Source organism: Atractosteus spatula, chromosome 3, assembly GCF_055471065.1.
Source record: "Atractosteus spatula isolate fAtrSpa1 chromosome 3, fAtrSpa1.hap1, whole genome shotgun sequence".
In the NCBI taxonomy this organism is placed as follows: domain Eukaryota; kingdom Metazoa; phylum Chordata; class Actinopteri; order Semionotiformes; family Lepisosteidae; genus Atractosteus; species Atractosteus spatula.
The window spans coordinates 11,586,012-11,606,359 of record NC_142708.1 but is presented as its reverse complement, the minus strand read 5'-3'; the positions used below and the strand labels follow the sequence as shown (position 1 = coordinate 11,606,359).

Sequence of the window (20,348 nt, the reverse complement as noted above, 5' to 3'; positions counted from 1 at the left end):
TAAAATCCATTGAGTTAAATAATTCAGCCTTTTTTCTTATGTCCTGGAAATCATTACTTTTTGTGCTTTTAATTACTTTTCATTGCCATGTTACAGGGTTTCCATGCATCTTTGAAAAAGTTTCAGATCTTCACAGTGGTGATTCAATAAGCTGTTGGTAAAATGAATTAGTAAATTTTTAATTTGTTTACTTCAGGGTAGCTCCATCTCAGAAAGACAGCAGGTTTGCTTTGGCTAAATGGAAAGCTAGGGTCTTACTTTCATAAAACCTACAATGTGTAAAGCTGCTCTGACATGATCAAATCCAAGATTGTAGGCAAGTTTAGTAGCTGTTTGCAGTGAAGTTATCTAAAAGAAATGACAGAGCAGACATGAGGGGTTCTTCTTGATCTGTATGTGGGCAGTCACTGTGCCCTTCCTCTGATGTTGCCCACAAATGATATTGCATGCCTGTGTCTCCTCTAATTGCAGTCTTTTCATACGTATTTAGAGGTTGTTTTTCAAACAACACAATTGATGTTTACCTTAGGGATCTAATTTAAATATCATTGTAAAAAATGGTTTTCTTTAAATCTCTTGAATTCATAGCAATTGTCAATTCTCCAATCCATGGGATCTTTTTAGACTCAACATTCTTTCTAGTTTTTGTAAAGCAAATGGAAAAGGAAAAGTTTTAAAACTATTCTTGAAATTCAGAATTATAATGCCTCTATTGCAGTAACTTGGAAGACATGTATATGGACGTTAATGCTGCAGTTAAATTTTAACTTTAATCTTAATATACAGGAAGTGTGAAAATAAATGCCGTAGAAGTTGTTGTAATGGCTATTAGATTGTATTTTTCAAGATGTCATGGAAACCCTGCTGTATCCTGTAATCTTTTTCTAATTTGTGCTTCGTTTTTGTTTTCTTTTTTTGTTTTTTTCCTTTTCCTTTAACCTCTTCACTCTGCCTCGCTTTGAAGGCATACCTTGTTCAAGAGGAGCGAGATAGACTGAGGTTAGAGTGTAATGAACTAGACGAAAGGGTAAATCCGCTTTTTCTTCTATCTTTGTTTTGGGCTCAGAAAGCACTGGATTTGCAGCCTGCTTTAACAGCATCCCTGGGAAATCCAGACTCTTGGTTGTGTGTGCGCGTCAGCTGTCCTGTCACAATGCGTTCTGTACTGTCACAGTGCTCAAAACTAATACCCTCCCTCTTCAACCTCACAGGATGCAATAACAGAAGAAACAATAAATGCCTTAAAGAGCTGGCATTAAGCCAGAAGTGAGGCTTGGATGTTGAAGCAGGCAGGTAGTTAGTTTACCGTGGTATTTATAAGAGATAACTTGTAGAGACTAGAGAAGCAAGGTTACCACTTAGTTCTGCTATTGTTGTTTTTTGTCGCTTAACGAGTTAACTGTTGATAAGCTAGTTAGCATACTTGAGTGGGTGGTTTCTCAAGTGTGGGCGCCGGCTTGGCAGAATTTGGTATGTTACTTCTGACCCTTATAGAGGTTTAGCCTTATAATAAGCAGTTGCTTTGCGTTTGTAAATGAGACAGATTTTGCCCTCAAAACCTGTTCTGGTAATATTTATTAAGTATGATGTTTGCGTTCAAGAACTGTCATGGATAAACAGCTTTTCTAGTTGTTAGAACTCAGTAATGCTACTGTATTTGAGAAACAGTTGTAGTTGTATTTTAAAACTGAATGGAGTTTATGAATCTTATGGGAAGCACTTTTTAGCTCTACTTGGAGTGTAAACAGAAGTGTTCTTTAATCCATGATTTGTCTTTTGTCTCTTAAGATTCAGTGGTTATATTTTAATGCTTATAATTGATCTTTCATTTTACACATAAAACACATGGGTATGTTGATGGAAACTATGACCTATTCACAACAAATAGAGTAGTTTATTAAACCATTGTTGGTTGTGCATTTGGCATTTACTGTATTTACTGCTGTAGTTTAATATAAAAGAGGAGCAATTTTCTGCTGCAGATTGGATGTATATTTAAGTTTAATGTTTTTGTAGTAGGTGGACATTAATTCTGCTTTGTAAATATAAGAATGACAAAGTTTGAGTCACGCCTTTCTGAAGTTGAGATTTTGTAAGTAAAAAATGTAAACTTTTGAAAAGCTGACACATAAGTGCATGATTGTGCTCTCCTCATGCTTATGCAAGCTTTGCGAAACTGAAGTCATAGCTTAAAGCATTGGATGTGTAGAACACTGCATGCAGTGGGAGGATGGCATTCCATGTCTTTAGACTTTAAAATGAAATCTTGGCAGTTTATATCAAAAATTGAAAAGAAACAGTCAAATTTGATTTAGTAGAAATGTTTATGGATTACAGTTTAGGTAACAAATTTCCAGAGGTTTAGCATGCTTTTACTAAAAACTAATTGAGCCTAGTAAGAGATCACATTGGTGGATTTCAGTTTTCCTCGCCTATGTCAGTATAAGTCAACTTGGAGCACAGATCGCATTGATCTCATTGTAGAGATCACTAAAATAGAGTGAAGTATATTTCAAAATTGCATGGATAGCAAGTTTAAAGCAAATGGTTTTTATTTGATAAATGTGGACTAGGTAAATAAAACCAATCTGCAAAGAAATACTTTTATTTAATGTGAACAGATTCTCAATTGCACGACCAATGTATACAGCCATGCATTAACCAGTGGAATCTGAGCGAAGTGCCTTGCTCAAGGGTCCAACAGCAGGGTCTAATCCAGGTTTGAACCCAAAGCCATCTGGTCAGGTGTCCCGAGCCCTTATCAGTACTCTGTGCTCCTGCCAGCTGAGAAAAGGCATCAATAGAATCAATGCATGACTGTAGTTCAGAAACAGGGTAACAGGATGCTCAGGAAAAAAATCTTTCTTAAAGCTTAAAATTATTGACCTACTGTAAAAGGTTTAGCCTTTGAATGACCTGACTTGTTTTTGTTTGTGTTAAAAGAGCTAATAAGTGCTTGTACAGTATATTGTAGAAATGCTTCCTTTGATAATCTTATCTTGAGAATGTTTTCGCTACTGTGGTACTATTCACAGACAATGGGTCTAGACACCCATGTGCAGTGTATGAATGTTAAATATTCAGAAGTTATTAGGTTGTCATGTGTGCAGATAGTTTTGTTATAACATAAAATGATCAGTTGTATGCATTTCCCAAGGATGATGGGGATATATTTATAGAAAAATGATTCGGCTTCAATGACTCGCAAATTCAATAAGAGAAGAAATGTGGTAAAAATCAGGATTTTTGTAAAATCAGGAGTATGCACCTAGAATGTAGTAGAGATTCATTTATTTAATGGCAAAGAATTCACATCTGGCTCTTTGGGATACAAACTCTGGCCAGTGTCCATGTCTATTCTGCTGCCTTTCGACACTCAGACTTTCAGTATACACAATTTGTATAAAACTTAATCAAAGTATATGCTATGAAATGCCACTGTAGCATGCACTCTACTGTAGCTGAAAAGAAAATAACATACGTCTGCAAGGCTACTTTTAAAGTTGCTCTAATGTTTGGGGAAAGCAAGGGAATTAGTTCACTGCCACTGAAGGGTTGACCATTGTTGAAAAACTGTTCAAAGCAGGTAATTACCTCAAGTTCTATGGGGCCAAATTATTTTAGTTAAAATTTTAGAAAATAATTTGTAACACCTTCTGACTTAAGTTTTGGACATATTTGTGAATACTAAGGATTTACATAGAAGTGAATCCTAAAGCTGTTTTAAAGCTCTGTAAATTGACTTTTACCAATTGAATTGTGTACCTTGTTTTTATTGTAGCCACCAGAGAAAATGGGGTAAATATGTCCTACATATTTGCAGTCGGGGAAAAATGTGGCGAATGAGCTGCTCTTGGTTGTAACAGCTGTTATTTTGAATGGCCTCTTCTCATTTGTAGCCATTCTGTAGCTGGATATTTTAAGGTTTTTTAACCGTTTTTAAGAAAATACGTTTAGTTTTCTTAGATGACTTATGAAGAGGAATGTAGTCTGTAGAAGTAGAAGAAATAGCAGGTAACAGTTGTTGTGAGTAACTACAGGAAGTACTTTTAAAGTCACATCTTTGCTCAAAGGGTTTTAAGGATATGGTTTGCGTACTGCGCCATGTTGTTGGCTGATACCTTGGCTTCTGAAAAAAAAATTGGATGAGTTCCTTGCATGAATCAGTTTCAAGTCAAGTTGGGGCAAAGGGCCTCCCTTTTGTTTGTGACCATTTTTATGTTCTACATCGATTAGCTTTGGGTAAAGAAAAAAACAGTGTAGATTTACATTTGAGTGTTGGCTGAGGGATTCTTACTGAGGAGCAGACAAGCTGTAAAAGGAGGAGGCACATCCCACTTGCTGTGTAACCTGCTTAGACGTCCTGTGGTAGATCCTTAGGAGCAGCGTCATGTCTTGAAAATATAGCTTTATTCTGAAACAAGCTTTCATTTCTCATATAGGCAGTAACTTTTATGTGGTCAAAGTAAATCTCCTGAATTTCATTAACATGTAGGAGTTTGGCAAGTATATATTAGTTTGTTTTTGTTTTCATGTGGACTACATTTGCCAAAAGAAAGAAAAATGGTTTTAATTTGGCTTAATTGTAAATGATGAAAGTCCTTGATTTATTTAGTCATTCATTCTGTCTCGCTCAGAAAAGATTTAAATCCTATGTATTAAAAGTTAAGGAGTGGTAAGCTTAAGACATGCAGCAAAAAAATTGAATTGTTTTGTATGTGCATGATCAAGAACATTATCTTCCATTAATAAGTGTGTGCAGAATATTGCTAGTATCAGGATGAAGTTTGTTTATGTGTACTGAACTGCCTATTATATATGTTTAAATTAAAACAAAAAATAGTATAAATAAGAAATGAACTTTTTATTTGGATTTAGACCAGAATAACAGCAGTTTGTTCCAAAGCTATTCTTTTAAAGCAAAGGAAGCCTTATTCAGGAACATTTCACAAGTGGTCACAGCGTTATGCAAGTAACATAGAAATCTGCATGTTATATACATCAGACTTAACATCTTAGAGCCAAATGATATGGAGAAGAAATTTATGAAGCTGTGTAGAGGAGGTGTCATGCAGTACAAAAATAAGTATTTTAAGACTAACAACTTTTGAGGCGGCATCACTGATTTCCCTAGAAATTCCCTCCTAAACTACATTGTTTGCTGTTTTTTGCTTAAGTCTTGAAATTGTGAATGCTTTAAGGTTTGAATCCACTCCTCCCACGAATAATAAGATGCATGTTCCAATAAGTTGATACTAAAACACTTTGTCACTTCTGTTTTATTGTTTTTATCATTATATTCATCTCATTTTATTTTTAAGGCAGAAACCAGCCAAGTAACAATGAACAGTTGTTCATTTGACTGTTGTGTGACCCTTTATTATATGTAAAACTTTTGAGTTTGTCTGCTGAGTTGAATATTACCATAAGCTTTATATTTCAACATTTCCCTCGGAACTACTGTATCTGTGCCAGTCTGATTGAAGTACTTAGCAGATTTCCTTAAATGGACAGATATAAATTTAACTGCCAGTGAAAGATGATTTTATTTTTAAATCCATTTTGTTAAATGATGTGTTTAATGTCTCATTAAACAGCAATTGTCCAACAGAGTTCTACTGAATTATTTCAATTTATGTATTTACAGTTAATTTGTTCACTACATTGGTTGGTTGGGGTTGTTCCTCTTCAATAGCCCTAACATTATATTGGTTTGCATTTTAATCCAGTTCATACAGTACAATCAGTGTGGCATAGAATACCCTTTTGTCTTAACATGCTAAAATTCCTTTGTTTTAAGAAAATAAAATAATGTTTGGCATTATATTTCCAGTATTTGAAACCTAATTTAGTTGATTTTTTTTGACAGTGCTGATTGCAGTCTGCACTATTCCTTCCTTCATAAAGTTGTATAAGTGGTTCTGTCTTTTTTGTTCATGCAGGTGGCAGCACTTCAGGAGGAGAAAAGTAGTTTGCTCGCAGAAAACCAGGTTCTTATGGAACGACTGAACCAGTCGGACTCCATCGAAGACCCCAACAGCCCCGCAGGAAGGAGACATCTACATCTCCAAACCCAATTAGAACAGCTCCAAGAAGAAACCTTTAGGTACGCTGGTGTAGAGTATCAGTATGTACAGAAAGGTGTGATTTAGTACACTGTGTTTCTTTGAGTTACTGATTTGTCATGAGGAGGTCAGCTGCAGTATCCTTGGTAACTGAGCGCACTAAACTGGTGAGCAGTATGTGATGCATGTGCCACAGAGCCAGTTTATGTTCCCCGGCACAGGCAGGTTACTTTCATACCTGGAGATATTCAAAAGAGAGAAAAAAAGTCACTAATGTATTTAAGTGTTGATTTCCCTCGCTTTATTGAAGTTACCTCTGCTCATCAGATTGAAATGTCTGGGGCTCCGCAGAGTCCTACAGCACTGGCATCATTTCCTGATCATCGTCTGTACTTCAGTGGGGAAATACAGGATATGGGGGACTGAGGTTGTGGGACCCTTGTCTCCTCTCAGTCTGTTTCTCTCACATGCATTACAGATATGTACTTAGAAGGCAATTGCACTGTTAATGTTGCACTTGCCAGTCTGTCCTGCTTTTCAGTGCTGGAATACAGTTTAAAATCCACATGGAAGTCTGAATGTGTTGGGTCCTGATGTAGGATTATTATAAAGCAGTGTGAAACTGAATTTTTTTGTATTGTGCTACTTGAAATGAGACCTGGTTTTGGCTCTAAATTATCTAAATGTTTTTTTTTTTAATTGACTACTGCGTTTCCTGTGAATAGTGTACTTTAGTTGTTCCTCCTTATCAGGGTTGAACAAAGTTGTGACATTTTTAATGCAGTGTTAAAATGAAACCAGCTGTAGCGCATTCCTGTAAATTATGGAAGTGTCACTTGACCCATTGCAGTCTCAGCAAAATCTGAGCACTGGTGGACAGTTATTGAACTTCCCCTTTGCCATAGGCCCTGTTAACAATTCCACTTAATTTGGCATTTAGACAGATTAAGCACTGTAAATGCAATTAATGAACTTTGTAATTGCGATTACTTCTAATCCAGTAATTAATATTGGAAGAATATTACAGCTGTGTGCCAAGACTGAATCTTGATGCTGTGTCATGAGTATCAGTCATCACCCTGTTCTCCCCACTGAGAGCTGGTGTGTGGTGAGTGTACTGGTGCACTATGACTGCTCTCGTACATGGTGCCACAAACTTGAGACCTGCACACATTCTCTCCCGATTTGCATCCCCGTGCTTTTAGTCTTTTACGCCTGCATGGTATTAAACGTCTCAACTTGGGTTAATTGCCAGCGTTCTTCTGTGGGACTCCGCTAGTGCATTTAAGTGCTTTTTGTGCTTTTTACATTTTATTTTTTAGCATTCTTGGATATAGCTGAAGACATATTGAACTGAAGTTAACATATCAGCTATTGGTCTCAGCTGTTGTTTGACAGGAAAATAAGGCTGACAAACAAGGAATCTGTAGAAGTCTTATCACCCATGCCCTTCCGGAGGCACCCTTCTTCCCTGTTAATTTATTAACCGTAGTGTTTCAATCTGTGAATCTTTCCAGTGTTTTTGTCTTAGATCGGAAGTAAGTGTAGGTTTGTGTGCAAGTTGTGCCTTGTCCTTTCCATTTTCAAATAATACAAATATAAAATTAGTTATAATTGGGACAATAACAAAAATTCAAATAAGTATTTGAAAGGTGTCCTGGGCTTGCAGGTTAGAGGCAGCCAAAGATGATTATAGAATACGCTGTGAAGAACTGGAGAAAGAAATCTTGGAACTGCGAGGGCAAAATGAGGAGTTGACCTCTCTTGCAGATGAAGCACAGTCTTTAAAGGATGAAATGGACGTTCTCAGGTAAGATCTGCTGTTCAATGTTTATATTATGATATAGTGATGAGAATCATCCAGAACATCATAATAACTCAAGGTAAACTAACAAGCAGAAAATACACACATTGTTTTAGTTTTAATTTAATTTGTAAGCAAAATGCACTTTTAGCTTAACAACATAGCTCCAAATTCAATGGACATCAGCCATAGAAGATCAATTAATGGTTAATTCTGTGCCACAAAATATAAAGATGTTCCAAAGAAGGCTCTGCAGCCAAAATGTGGTTTCTCATTTCTACTTCTGGAATTAACCTTTACTTGTTGTGCCAATGTGCCCTGACCTCCCCTTAAAGAAGGAAGGGCACTAAGTGAAGAGCAGAAATAGTGGAAAAATGTTGATTCAGACGTTTGCACAGGAGTACAGTATGTAGCTTTGAGAAATTGTTGCAATCCACAGCTTATTTTTTTAAATCTTCCATTAACACTTAAATTCCATTTTCTTAAGTGTCGTCTTATTGTAAAGACGGGTAACTATGATAATTTCATAGTGAAATGTGTTTTAACAAGAGTCTTTCAGTAAAATCTGAGTACTTTTTCTTGAAGGGGAACTGCAATGCATATTTCGGGGTTTCAGAGAATCGGCATTGATGTATGCATTTCAAACCACAATGCACAGTAACAGTAACTTGTCAAACCTCCAGTTTACATCACAAAACATGCTAAATTTCCAGGTTTTACACAGCGCCATGTTCTGCGACTCAGGACGATGCAACGAATCTTCCGACCATGTGTTAAAAAAATAAAATTGTGTTTTAAGCTAATAGAAATATTGCTTTCGATTCAACTATGGTTTTGCTGACAAATGCTACTAACTTGTTATCTCTCCATGCAGATCACGTTGGAACATTTCTGCAGTAAAATGTCTGCTGCACAACCTAGATTTATTTGCTTGTACATAACATTAGCCATTAAGGTGACTAGTGAGCAGGAAGGCCACAGCATGTAACAATTTGTGAGAATTTGAGTGCGAGTTTGCAAAAAAAACTTTTTTCTATAATGTCAATTTATTTTGTTACCGAGATTTAACAACCGGTCTGAGAAATTGGGACTGCAGCTCCCCTTTAATAAGCTTCGGTGTTCAGATTGTTGAGCACTAACGCTGGCCTGCTCTCTGCTGCACTCAGACATTCCTCCGACAAAGTGGCCAAGCTGGAGGGGATGGTGGAGTCGTATAAGAAAAAGCTCGAGGACCTGGGAGACCTGCGGAGGCAAGTGAAGCTGATGGAGGAGAAGAACACGCTGTACATGCAGAACACTGTTGCCCTAGAGGAAGAGCTGAGGAAAGCTAATGCATCCCGCGGCCAGCTGGAGACCTACAAGAGACAGGTACCATACCATAACCACGCTGTCTCTCTGTAATGATATGAAGAAAATAATTGATATTCGTAATATATAATATACGGCCTGGCAAAGTAGCAGTTTTAAAAGTGGCTAGCAAAATTATGGTATTTGGAACACAATTTTCTGATTTGGTCTGCTCAGACAGCAAAGAGAATAGACACAAGGATTGTATAGGACTTTAGAAGCCTGACACATTCACAGTCTTACCACTTCTGTAACTGCTAGCATAATGCTTTGTTGTTTTTTTGTTTCAGAGTGAGCATAGTTTAATGGTTTTTTTAAAGATATACAGTTGTTATAACCAGTGTTAGAATTTCATTTTTTATTTTTAAAGTTCCAAAATTAAATATTTAATATTTAAATATTAAATAAATTAGCCTTAGAGTCAATCAGTATTCTTACTGTTTGAAAATCAAAAATAATCTTAATAAAATCTACTTCTAGTTAGAAGAAAGTATACCATTTTCTTCAGTAATGATGTAAGAAGCCGCAGAAGAAGAACATGATTTGTAGCTTTTGACGCCTAAACTAATAAATTTTTTCCCTTAGTCAGACTTACAGAGTACATAGTCTGAACTTTCATCTCTGTGATTTCAACACTCAGATCTCTTTACAGGCAAAATTTGACATTTATGTAGCTATTTCATATTAAACTTTGGATGCAGCAATATATTTGCAGTTCATCTTTAACAAGATTTGTGAAGTTATAAGTTTTGCAAAAATAAAAAAAAACTGGGGTTTATTTTTTTAATGTAAGCTAAATTGTGAAACTCATTTACGTTACATAAGTTTTTTCCAAAGCTCTGCAACACAGTGGTTTGCCTCCATGATATTAACAGGTGTGCTTCATCTATGAGAAAAGTAAAAACAAAAATTAATAAACTATCTCTTAAAAATGTTTCCTGTTGCTAAAAGTGTACATTTTCCTGACAGCAATGTACAGATTTTGCAAATTTACGTTTTGATTAAGAAAAGTTTTCTTTTTCTGTTTTTTCTGTATCAGCTCATCCGAGTTTATTAAATAGTAGAAGTTCTCATAAAGGAAAATGCAAGTCATTTGAGTTCTATACAATTGTAATGTTTTTTTGGATGCTGAATTGCTTTGGAAGCTTTACATACAGTACATTCATGCATACCTGGGCTAATATACAGAGTGTTCACAGTAAAATATCAGTAGAATATATCCAATTTTCCAATGCTTCAACAAGAAAATACTTGAAAACTAAAGGTATTTCAGTATATGCTTTAGTTAGGTAGGCCAATAGTGACATATGACAAAGAGGGGAAAAAAACGTTAATGTTATGCATTGCTTTCCTATAATACAAATCCGTTCCAGAACTTGAGGGAGAGATGGGCAAGATTGAGTGAAAGTTCATTCAGTTCATTTGAATCGGATGGCAATGCTTGACTCCCTTTGCCTTCTTCCTACAGGTGGTGGAGCTCCAGAACAGGCTGTCCGAGGAGTCAAAGAAAGCCGACAAGATGGAGTTTGAGTACAAAAGATTGAAAGAAAAAGTGGATTCACTCCAAAAAGAAAAAGATGTAATGCTTATATATTTGTATTTAATTCATAATCTTTTATACATTATCGATATAGGTATTAATATGGAAAATAATTTGGTGTCTAAACAATTTTGGTTCATACATGTTCTAAAGAATACCGGTTTTAATCCGTTTCAGAATTTGTTTTTACACATGCAAATGTGTCTTCACAATTGTACACAGTTGTTGAAATTGTAGAAGTCATAGTTCATTCAATATGCAGAATGTGGTCAAATAGTGACATGCCCTGTAATTTGCTAGCAGTGCTATTCCTTTTCATCCAAAAAAAAATGATAACATTTGAATGATTTTTATGTTTTGGTTGTTACTCAATAATTTTGATGGGAGTCATGCATCCTGTCAGACTTTTTAATTCGTTAATAGCTCTCATGAACAAAGGGAACAAACAAACTCGCTTTTTAAAGCCGTCTTTCAGCTTATGTAATTATATTGCATGTTTCTATCCCTGGCATTGTTGACTTCCATACATGTATTGCAGAAAATATATTTAGCTATACAGGAATTTTACAGATTCCATGTACTGTACATCCATCATCTACTTTCATTTAATAAGGATGTTAGACAAGGTTTTAGTTTTGTTGTTTTTTATTTTTTTTTAAGTTTTAAGCAGGGGGAGCAACTGGACAATATCTGAAACATACTCTTTTAGTTTACTATGAGAAAGTCTGTTATGTTGTTTTCTTTTCCCTTGATTAATTGTAGTTACTGTGTATCGCCAGTTTAATTGCATTGTTAACTATGTAGTTTAACATTTTCCCAGAATTCTTGCAGAGGGCTTTAAAAGACATGCTTTGAAATTAACCTGGACATATAACAGCCAATTTTATCTTTTTTGTACTCTGACCACAGCTTTATGTTTATTAACTAGGGATTTAGAGCAATGCCTTATGTTAAAATTTGAGGGTATCCAATAGTTCTACATTTTCCATGGTTTGAGAATCAGTGAGTGTCCAATCTTATGTAAAAGTCTTCTGTATTAGTTTTTTGTACAGAAATATAACAAAAGAGATGGTCATCTGGCATTTTGTTTTGGAAGACTTGTGGCAGTATTTGTCCTAGTTTCTCTCCTTCTTTTATGTCAAGCTCACAGTGTACCCTTGTCCCCCCTAAACATCAGAATGCTCAGCTTTGATCTGATGGTGGCCAGCCTTGAGTGATCTTGTAGCACTGGAAATCAACAAACATATCTTATCTGCCCTTCCGACAATAAACTTTTTACACCCAACGAACCTATAAATTAATCCTGATGAGAAGTACAACATCAAGTTCTCAGTGTCCAATCTCAAGTACAGCCTGGTCCTATTAGGTACCTGCTCTATACAGGTAACATTATAGAGCAAGAAGATACATCTCTAAGGAAGGAAAGCTTGTTTATTGCTCAGTGCAGATTACTTTTCTTCTCAAAAACAGATAAATAAATTATAATAAATGAAAGGATAGAATGTATTTTCCTTAACTCTTGTAGATAGGGTAAATATGGCACACTTATGATCCTGACCAAAACTCTTGGCTTGCTTGGGCTGAGATGCCAAGAAATGCTTGTCAAATCACGGGATAGTAAATTATGCACAGTAAAGCATGAGGGGTTGCTGTAGGACAAAGATAAAGACATATACATTTCATAGAGGAAAAGGAAAATTGGAAGTCAGAAGTTAACATTACCAGTGGTGGATGTTAAATGCAACAGTTGTTTCTATCCTTGATCATCAGCTGTGAGGTTTTTGTCCATTTTGAATATGTGGCTTTCTTGTGCTCTCCTAGCGTTTGCGAACAGAGAGAGATTCTCTAAAGGAGACTATTGAGGAGCTGCGATGTGTACAAGCACAAGAGGGCCAACTCACAAGAGGTGATGACTTCAGTTCAAAGTTGTAGTCAATATTTGATTTAATCATTTAACCTATACTAAAGGTTCTTATCTAAAATGTAATAGAAGCAACATTTGAAGAACATAAATTGATGAAATGTGAAACTGCTTAATATCCTGAATTAAAGACATTATATATATAAATAAAACTAACTTTTATCTTTATATAAAACATAATTCATATATATAGTATGATAAATTTATAACCCTTTCATATATATAAAACATAACTTTTTAATTTTCATTATATATAGTGATAGGACATTCTGTGTGTTTTTTCTATAACATACAGTCCCGATTAAGAGAGGCACTCTTCTTGGACACTCTTATATATATATATAGAGTCACAAAAGGAACTTATCACTAGTAACTGCTACAAATTTATAGTTATTATTGGGGAAATTACAATCCCCATTTGCTGACTCCCCACTGACATTTTATTGAACAGACAAGACCTTGTTCATTACGTTGATTAACACTTGTCATCAAGTAGCAAGTGGGGTCATTGTTGGAAGCAATACAGACTGCACATCTGTGAGCCTGTGTTTACAGCATGTTGCAGATTCGGCCTTGTGGTATTCTTTCCTATTCCTCTTGTAAAACCTCAATTTTTCATTGCTACAGGACTCGTGCCACTAGGCAGCAATGAAGCTTCTGACTGCCTGGCAGCAGAAATTGTTACACCTGAAATTCGGTAAGCGAAAGAAATGCATCAGGCTTTCAAACTAATGTTTACCAATCTTCAAAATTGTTAGCTGCAGAGCCCCTAGCCCCATGAGTCTTATTTCTGTTAACCATGTTTGTTCTGGGTTTTGTTTTTGATTTCTTCTTTTTTTCTTTGAAAACCATGTGCTCATTAGAACAGAGGACTGTAGTAGTGTCCAGGTTACATAATACAGAAGAGGAACCACAGCACTGTGACTAGATCTCCAGTTGTTCCAAGTTGCATCAGCTGAGGTTCAGATGGTTTGCATTATCATTTTGCTATTCATTGTTGCCTGCCAAAACCTGTGGAGTTTTTTTTTCTTACATCTACAATGTGTTGTGGTGGTATTTTTTTCTCATGTCTGTTAACTCTTTAGGTATAGTATTTACCCTCAGCAGCATGATCAGATTACACCCAGTCTGATTTCACTGCACAGCTCTTAAATTGCAAAGATTATAGGCTTTTTCATTTCCTTTTTTGGTGAAATTAGACACCCAGAAATGCTTCTGTGATTAAGGTCTTTTTTCAGCCGACTTTCTGTTCTAGCTAGTAAGCTTGAAACTTTGTTTCTACCCGTCATCCACTGCAAGTTTTAACATGACTGAAAATTTTTGAATTGGAGTCTGTTTTTATCATTAAATTGAGTGTACTGTTTTTTTATGTTTTTCAGATTTTGAGCACAGTGCTAATGTAAAAACATAGCATCTCACAGTACATTAATGGACCAGGTTACATCTTCCATGTAATATGATTTTTGTAAAACAGATTAATATTCCTGAAGAATTAAAGTACAGTTTCTTGGGATATTACAAAATATTCACTTTAGGTGTATATCTCAGCAGACAGATATGCAAGGGCAGGTGAAGTTAGCATGTTAATTTCTTCTTCTTCTTCTGGAAAAGTAAAAATAGGTTTATTCTTCTGCATCTTACGCATCTTTTGTGTCACAGAGAGAGGCTTATCCGCCTGCAGCATGAGAATAGGATGCTGAAGATAAATCAAGAAGGCTCAGACAATGAGCAGATAGCCCTTTTGCAGAGCTTATTAGAGGATGCCAACAGCAGAAAGAATGAGCTGGAGACCGAAAATAGGTAAGACTGAGATAATTGTGTAGGAATTCAGTGCAACTTGAAGACATCCAGATAAATGGAACATCAATAAACAAGTGGTTAGTTTACAGAACTTGGGGTACTGAACAGGAGTTACCTCAAATAGTTTTCATTATACTATACAAGTAATCATTAGTGATATACCTCATGCTTCAGTTTCAGAACCATTGTCTTCTTTCACAAAACAGCTGGATGAGATCCTTTATCATTTAGCTGCTAACTACATAACAGGATAAATGAGCTGAATGGCCTCCTCATTTTTGTAACCTTTCTTCTATTTTGTTCTTAATCTGAAATAGCAGAAATGAACTAACTAACTAACACATCCTGTCTTCACTAATATAAAATAATGTCCCTACCCTTAAAGATCTGGAGTTATCTAATGAATTCCCCAGTAAATAAGCCATTATGGGCTAAATTCCTCACAGACCGGTCGTTTGTCTTTATATTTAAGTGCTGTGTTGTATTCCTTAGAAATTAAAACTCAATCTGTGGTCTTTGGTCTTTCATATTCTGAATTTGCTACACAAACATCCAGTAAATAAGTTTTCTGTTCTAAAAATAAATTCCCTTCATTTATTTGCTTAACCAAACCTTTTTTGTTTTTTATTCCCTTTCTAGATTAGTTAACCAGAGACTGATAGAAGTACAGTCTCAGGTTGAGGAGTTGCAGAAGTCACTACAGGAACAGGGGTCCAAGGCAGATGATGTGAGTATGAATCCTGTTGGCAGGCCTCTGGTACTTTGCACAGTTTATAACAGAGCCTTGTGATATTGGTCATTTCCACTTTTATTCCTCTCATTACTTAGCTCAGTTTGTCTGTTATGGAATACAGACATGAAATTACATGAAGAATCCACCAACGTTTGTGATATTTGAGTGTTTGCAATAACAGTACTAATGACCTTAACAGTGCTTGCTGTGTGTATTATGCGTGTATATTTTGCAACTTTTGTTAGTATTCTTTATGTCTAATCTGCAAATGCCTTATCTTTTTTGTCGGGTTTGTTTTTTTTTTCCTATTAGTGTGGTTCGAGTTGAATAGCATGTTTTTGTCATCATGGATGTGTTTAAACTTATTTGCATAAAGGAATAGTGGAAGAAAGAACTGGCCCCTATTCAAAGCACTAGCTCAGAGCACAGGTTGAGCTTCGTTGTCCCAAGGTTACTTTTGAGCCTGGAAGGTATCACAAGCTGACGAGCTTTGCCAGTCCATGGTTTGGGATCTTGGCTCCTGCAGGCTCGTGCTGTTATCAGTGAGACATGGTGTGCTGCTCCAGACAGCACTCTCTCATGCCAGGCTCTCTAGGCCTCACAACCCATCAAATGGCAAAGGGCTTTGCAGTTGGGTTATTGGAGAACTTCTCAAGTGAGTTCATGAGGCATTGTCAACACTGACTGCAATATATATATATACACACACATCTCAGGCATTTCAAATCAGATTTTGTCTTACAAATCTGATGCACATATTCATACGTGTCTATTATTGTGACTTAGTTGAAAATCAGACCACGTTTTAATGAGTAATTAATGCAGAAATCCAGGTAATTCCAGAGGGTTCACAAACGTTTGCTTGCAACTGTAGTATGTCATCTACCTTAAAGTACACTAGTGTTGCTGTCACAGGTTTGACAGATCAGACAAAGCTTTGAAGTTGAGATATGTAAAAATGTGTTGGAGGAATCTGATCTTTTTAATATTCAGCATATGGTTATAAAACATGATGATAAATACAGATGTCTTCTGTGAGTAATTGTGAAGAATTAAGTGAGTGGGAGGTATTTTTTGGATTCAGCAAGGACCTTTGAATTCTGTTACTCAGGCTTTTAAAAATAGATGCAATTCAAACCAGTTTTACTCTAATTCTCATTAGATTTGAACACTTTGTTCTATATTTGCTCCTTAGCAGGAAAATAATTCTTTTAATTGGAGTATAAGCAGAGGCAGTGGAGGCAGTTCTTTTGTTGTGGATAACATACATTCTAGTACTGACGTAATGCAGAGAGCAGAGTGTAGTTGTCTGTGGCTGTTCCCTTGACTTCTGTGCTGTTGTTTGTGTTTTAGTGTGGAAGAGGAAAGGCATTTATTTTCATGCACACACTGTGGATACTGAGTCCTGTGTATCTAGAAATCTACACAGAGGGATACATGTTGGTTCCTCCAAAGATGAAAACATGAAGAGGAATGAAAATGCATGTGTGAAAATATCCATTAACATCTTTTTTTTCTGTTAACCTACTTGATACTTCCTTACATTGTTCCGTTCGTCTCTTGGTTGCTGGTTTTGCACATTAATCTTTCTTCTTTTGTCTATTTCTGCGCTTCCTCTCAAGGCTATTGTGAGTATGGCTTGTATTTTAATCACTCTAAGCTCCTAGGACTAAAACTAAAAATATAACCCATGGCTTCCTAACATGGCAATGGATGTCTGGAATTTCTTGCATCATTTTTTTATTTCCCTAATCTGCTGAAAAAGTTCTGAACTATAGTTTTGCATCAAAGAAAATAAATGCTTGAAGATTGAGGTGCAGCGCAGATCATTCTATTGCTGTTTCCTACTCCTGTTAGTTAATAAGCTTGGTAATTTACACATCAGGATGTCATGTTTTACTACTCCTTAGTCAAAACTAATAAATTAGTGACTTATTTTTTTTAAAACAACACTCCTTGATAATTTCAGATGCTAGAGTTAATTTTGTGCAGTGACATATGCCTGAATCTATAAACCTATGAGGAAAACATTTTAGTCCTAGAATGAGTTTTGATTTTTTTCCCCCAATCTGATTGAAATAATTGAAAAAATTAAATCAAACTGTGTGGCTCCAAGTCTCATTACATTTATCTCCAATCATCAAGTAGGGCATTGTGCATTAACTAAGAAAAATTAATCTGCTAATCATGTTCTGGGGGAGAAAGAGTGAGCTGTGTGGTTTCAACAGCAGTGCATTAATGAGTCAATATGATAAATTTCATTGTGAAAGGCTGTGAGACTTGCAACTCATAATACTGGATTTCTAATTGCATGGCTAAACTTTCTATAATTCTAAATTTGGTTTGTTTAGATTAAAGTATAGTACTTTACCTTAAAACTGTCATGAACCATTCTAAAAGGAGGATGAGTAGAATACCGAAAACACGCGTGCTTCCTCTCCCAGCTGGAAGATCCTGTGAAATAATTTGTGTGAATCAGTATGGCTTCCAGTTTTTTTTCCCCACCACCTTGCAATATTGAACAAGCCATTCCAATGAAACACTGCCAATGAATAATTAGGTAATAAAGTAATAAACACATCACCTACTGGCTGATTATAAATTATCACAAAATACTAAAAGACAAATGAGACTGTTCTGAAATAGATTTATTTAGAACAAAACTCAAAGAGAGATTGCAAACAAGAGGTCAGTCAGACCCAACCCAACTAAATAAAAACTAAATATTGTATATCTCATTTGGTTTTTAGTCCATAAACGATCTGAGGATCTCATTTAGCTGTTTTTTGAAAGAAACTATATTATTGCATTTCACAATATGGCTCTGTAACTTACAGTGAAACCTACACCCTCATAATGAAACACTTACAGAAATACACAGTGCAGTAATATTTTTAATATATTACAAATTACCCAGATTTTGACTACAGAATCTAAGCCTTATACATATAATCTATGTGACCAGATACTAACACAGTGATATTTTTAAAATCAATCTTCAATATGTTTTATTGTAGTTTGCTCTCAGGATTAGCAGTCTCCTTTTGTCCCATTATTATTTTTCAGAAGAGATCATGTATATATGTGTATACATGTATGCTATATTGTTTTACTTCTGTCATAATCTCAGTTTGATAGTATTTCAAACTTCTTTCCTATTTTCAATTTTATTGTATAGCAACAAGTCTGTAGTAGTTTTTGTTATATTGAATTTTAGGGGATAAATATATCAGTTGTAGGACTGCCAAAAATAATCGGAATTCTTTTAATTTGTATCATACTTTATATCAAACATCCTAAAATGTCCCTGATTATTTTGAGTGACTGATTTAATTACTTAAGATTCATTAAATCCATTTCATTGGAGTGGCTTGGTTAATAATGTCTACTTTTTTGGACTGAAAACTAGGCAGCCTGTGAATTTGACAAACTTTAACATCACATGATGTTATCCATGCACTAATGAGAAGTGGTGCATCCAGTATTATATTCTTAAAACTTCTTTGAGCTGCTACTAAATTTTAACTGCAGTGAAACTCTTTTTTTTTCCGGTACATTGTTCAACTGACACTGAAGGTTGGCCTTTTAAAATGCCTTGGTACACCTCATGTATCAGGGCAACTGACTGCTTTTGTGCTGTTGCTTTATTGTGTTCTCTGCTGAAGATTCAGAAATCTTTAACACTGAATTTATCAAATATTATAAATTTTGTTAAAAGAAACTGCATAGCCAGTGTGGTGCTTTATAGAAATGGATGTGCATTGCCCTGCTGACAGAGTACTTAAATGTGCATTTTTATATTAACTTTCAGTTCAATTCCTTTCCTTAGTCATTAACAAGGATTGCAAAGGAGAGTTATTTGGCATCATGCATCAGGCTTGCTTCTTCATGTTTTTGTTAAAGCAGTTGTTTCATAAAGTGATTGATACTGACCTTAACCTACTCATACCATAAATTATTCTCCAGTTTTTTTTTTCTCTTTACTGCTTTGAAATAGGAAAGAGTATCATAAAGCAAGACCCAAATTAGTTTAAGTTCACAGCTCATCACCGGTTGTTAAAACACATATTTAAGTATGTTTCAGAGTTACATTTTGTGTCATTTCCTAGATTAATTATCTTAAATTGCCATAGGGTAAAAACTTAGAATCCAGCACTTGCTATATTTATACAAGCTGCTGGGAAATTGGTGGATAGTAGGATCATTTATTTAATTTAATCAAGAATAATCTTCCACTATTAGCTCTGAAAAATTAATTGAATGTCATCAGTACAGTCTATGTTATTAATCCTATTTTGTCCACACTTTCTTCCTGAGGTATTCCATCCTGAAGATCATAGCTAATAGAATTCATATGGGCCATCAAGCATGTGCCAAGCAACCTGTCAACTCATCACACTGTTCAAATTAATAGGATGAGATATTTAGATCAGCCAGTAAATTTAAGTCAAGCTCTTGAAATTTACCATTGCCAGATGACCTGTAAATGGGTTCAGATTAAGGAATTTCCTAGCTTTGCTGATGGATGCTTAAGGTTTTTTTAATGAATTCCTAGAATGTCCAAAAAAGTCTTCCATGTCTTAAATGCATCTTTTAAAATAGAAGATTTTAAAATAAAACTGGCTTTTATCAGACCGATTTGTTTTTAAATTATTGGCTTTTGGCGACATCTCATTGAACTGTACAACTTTCTACATATGGTCCAGAAATCTGTAATTAAAATATCAAGATATGAGAATTTTACACCACATGTGGCTCTGAGCAAAATCTTTTTAAAATCGACCCATACCAAATAAACTGAATTAAAATTACTGTACTGATGTCTTACCAGCAGAGGGCATCTTGGCAATACAGCAAGCTCTATCTTGAAAAGCGTAGGAAAGATTAAGATCCTTCTGTTCCCTAATTTTGCTTACTCTTTTTGCAGTCAATGATTCTGAAGAAGAAGTACGAAGAGCACTTGTGAGTTAGTTTCTTTTGGTCCCAATTTGCCAGCATGTCTCTTTACTATTATATGTATTTGTTTACAGGTTATGGAATAGACTAGACTGAAACAGTAGCAGTAGGTTTTTAGATACCTTGCTTTCAACTTCACATTAGTTCAGACTGCAATGGCTTAGTCTTGTATCCATTTGCAT

The 20,348-nt window shown here is 35.4% G+C and overlaps 1 protein-coding gene across 5 annotated transcripts in view; it reads left to right on the top strand.

Annotated features, from left to right (window-relative positions):
* Positions 1 to 20,348, top strand: part of hook3 (hook microtubule-tethering protein 3) — a 61,543-nt gene that overhangs the window by 31,251 nt on the left and 9,944 nt on the right. For 3 of the 5 annotated variants that reach the window (XM_088911014.1, XM_088911018.1, XM_088911019.1), the window contains exons 9-18: positions 965 to 1,027; positions 5,943 to 6,106; positions 7,735 to 7,875; positions 9,036 to 9,237; positions 10,685 to 10,795; positions 12,578 to 12,662; positions 13,305 to 13,374; positions 14,337 to 14,477; positions 15,117 to 15,204; positions 20,138 to 20,172. In XM_088911014.1, the coding sequence (XP_088767140.1) occupies positions 965 to 1,027; positions 5,943 to 6,106; positions 7,735 to 7,875; positions 9,036 to 9,237; positions 10,685 to 10,795; positions 12,578 to 12,662; positions 13,305 to 13,374; positions 14,337 to 14,477; positions 15,117 to 15,204; positions 20,138 to 20,172 (1,100 nt within the window). The remainder of the gene's footprint in view (positions 1 to 964; positions 1,028 to 5,942; positions 6,107 to 7,734; positions 7,876 to 9,035; positions 9,238 to 10,684; positions 10,796 to 12,577; positions 12,663 to 13,304; positions 13,375 to 14,336; positions 14,478 to 15,116; positions 15,205 to 20,137; positions 20,173 to 20,348) is intronic. The other 2 variants (XM_088911015.1, XM_088911017.1) reach the window with 1 other exon arrangement.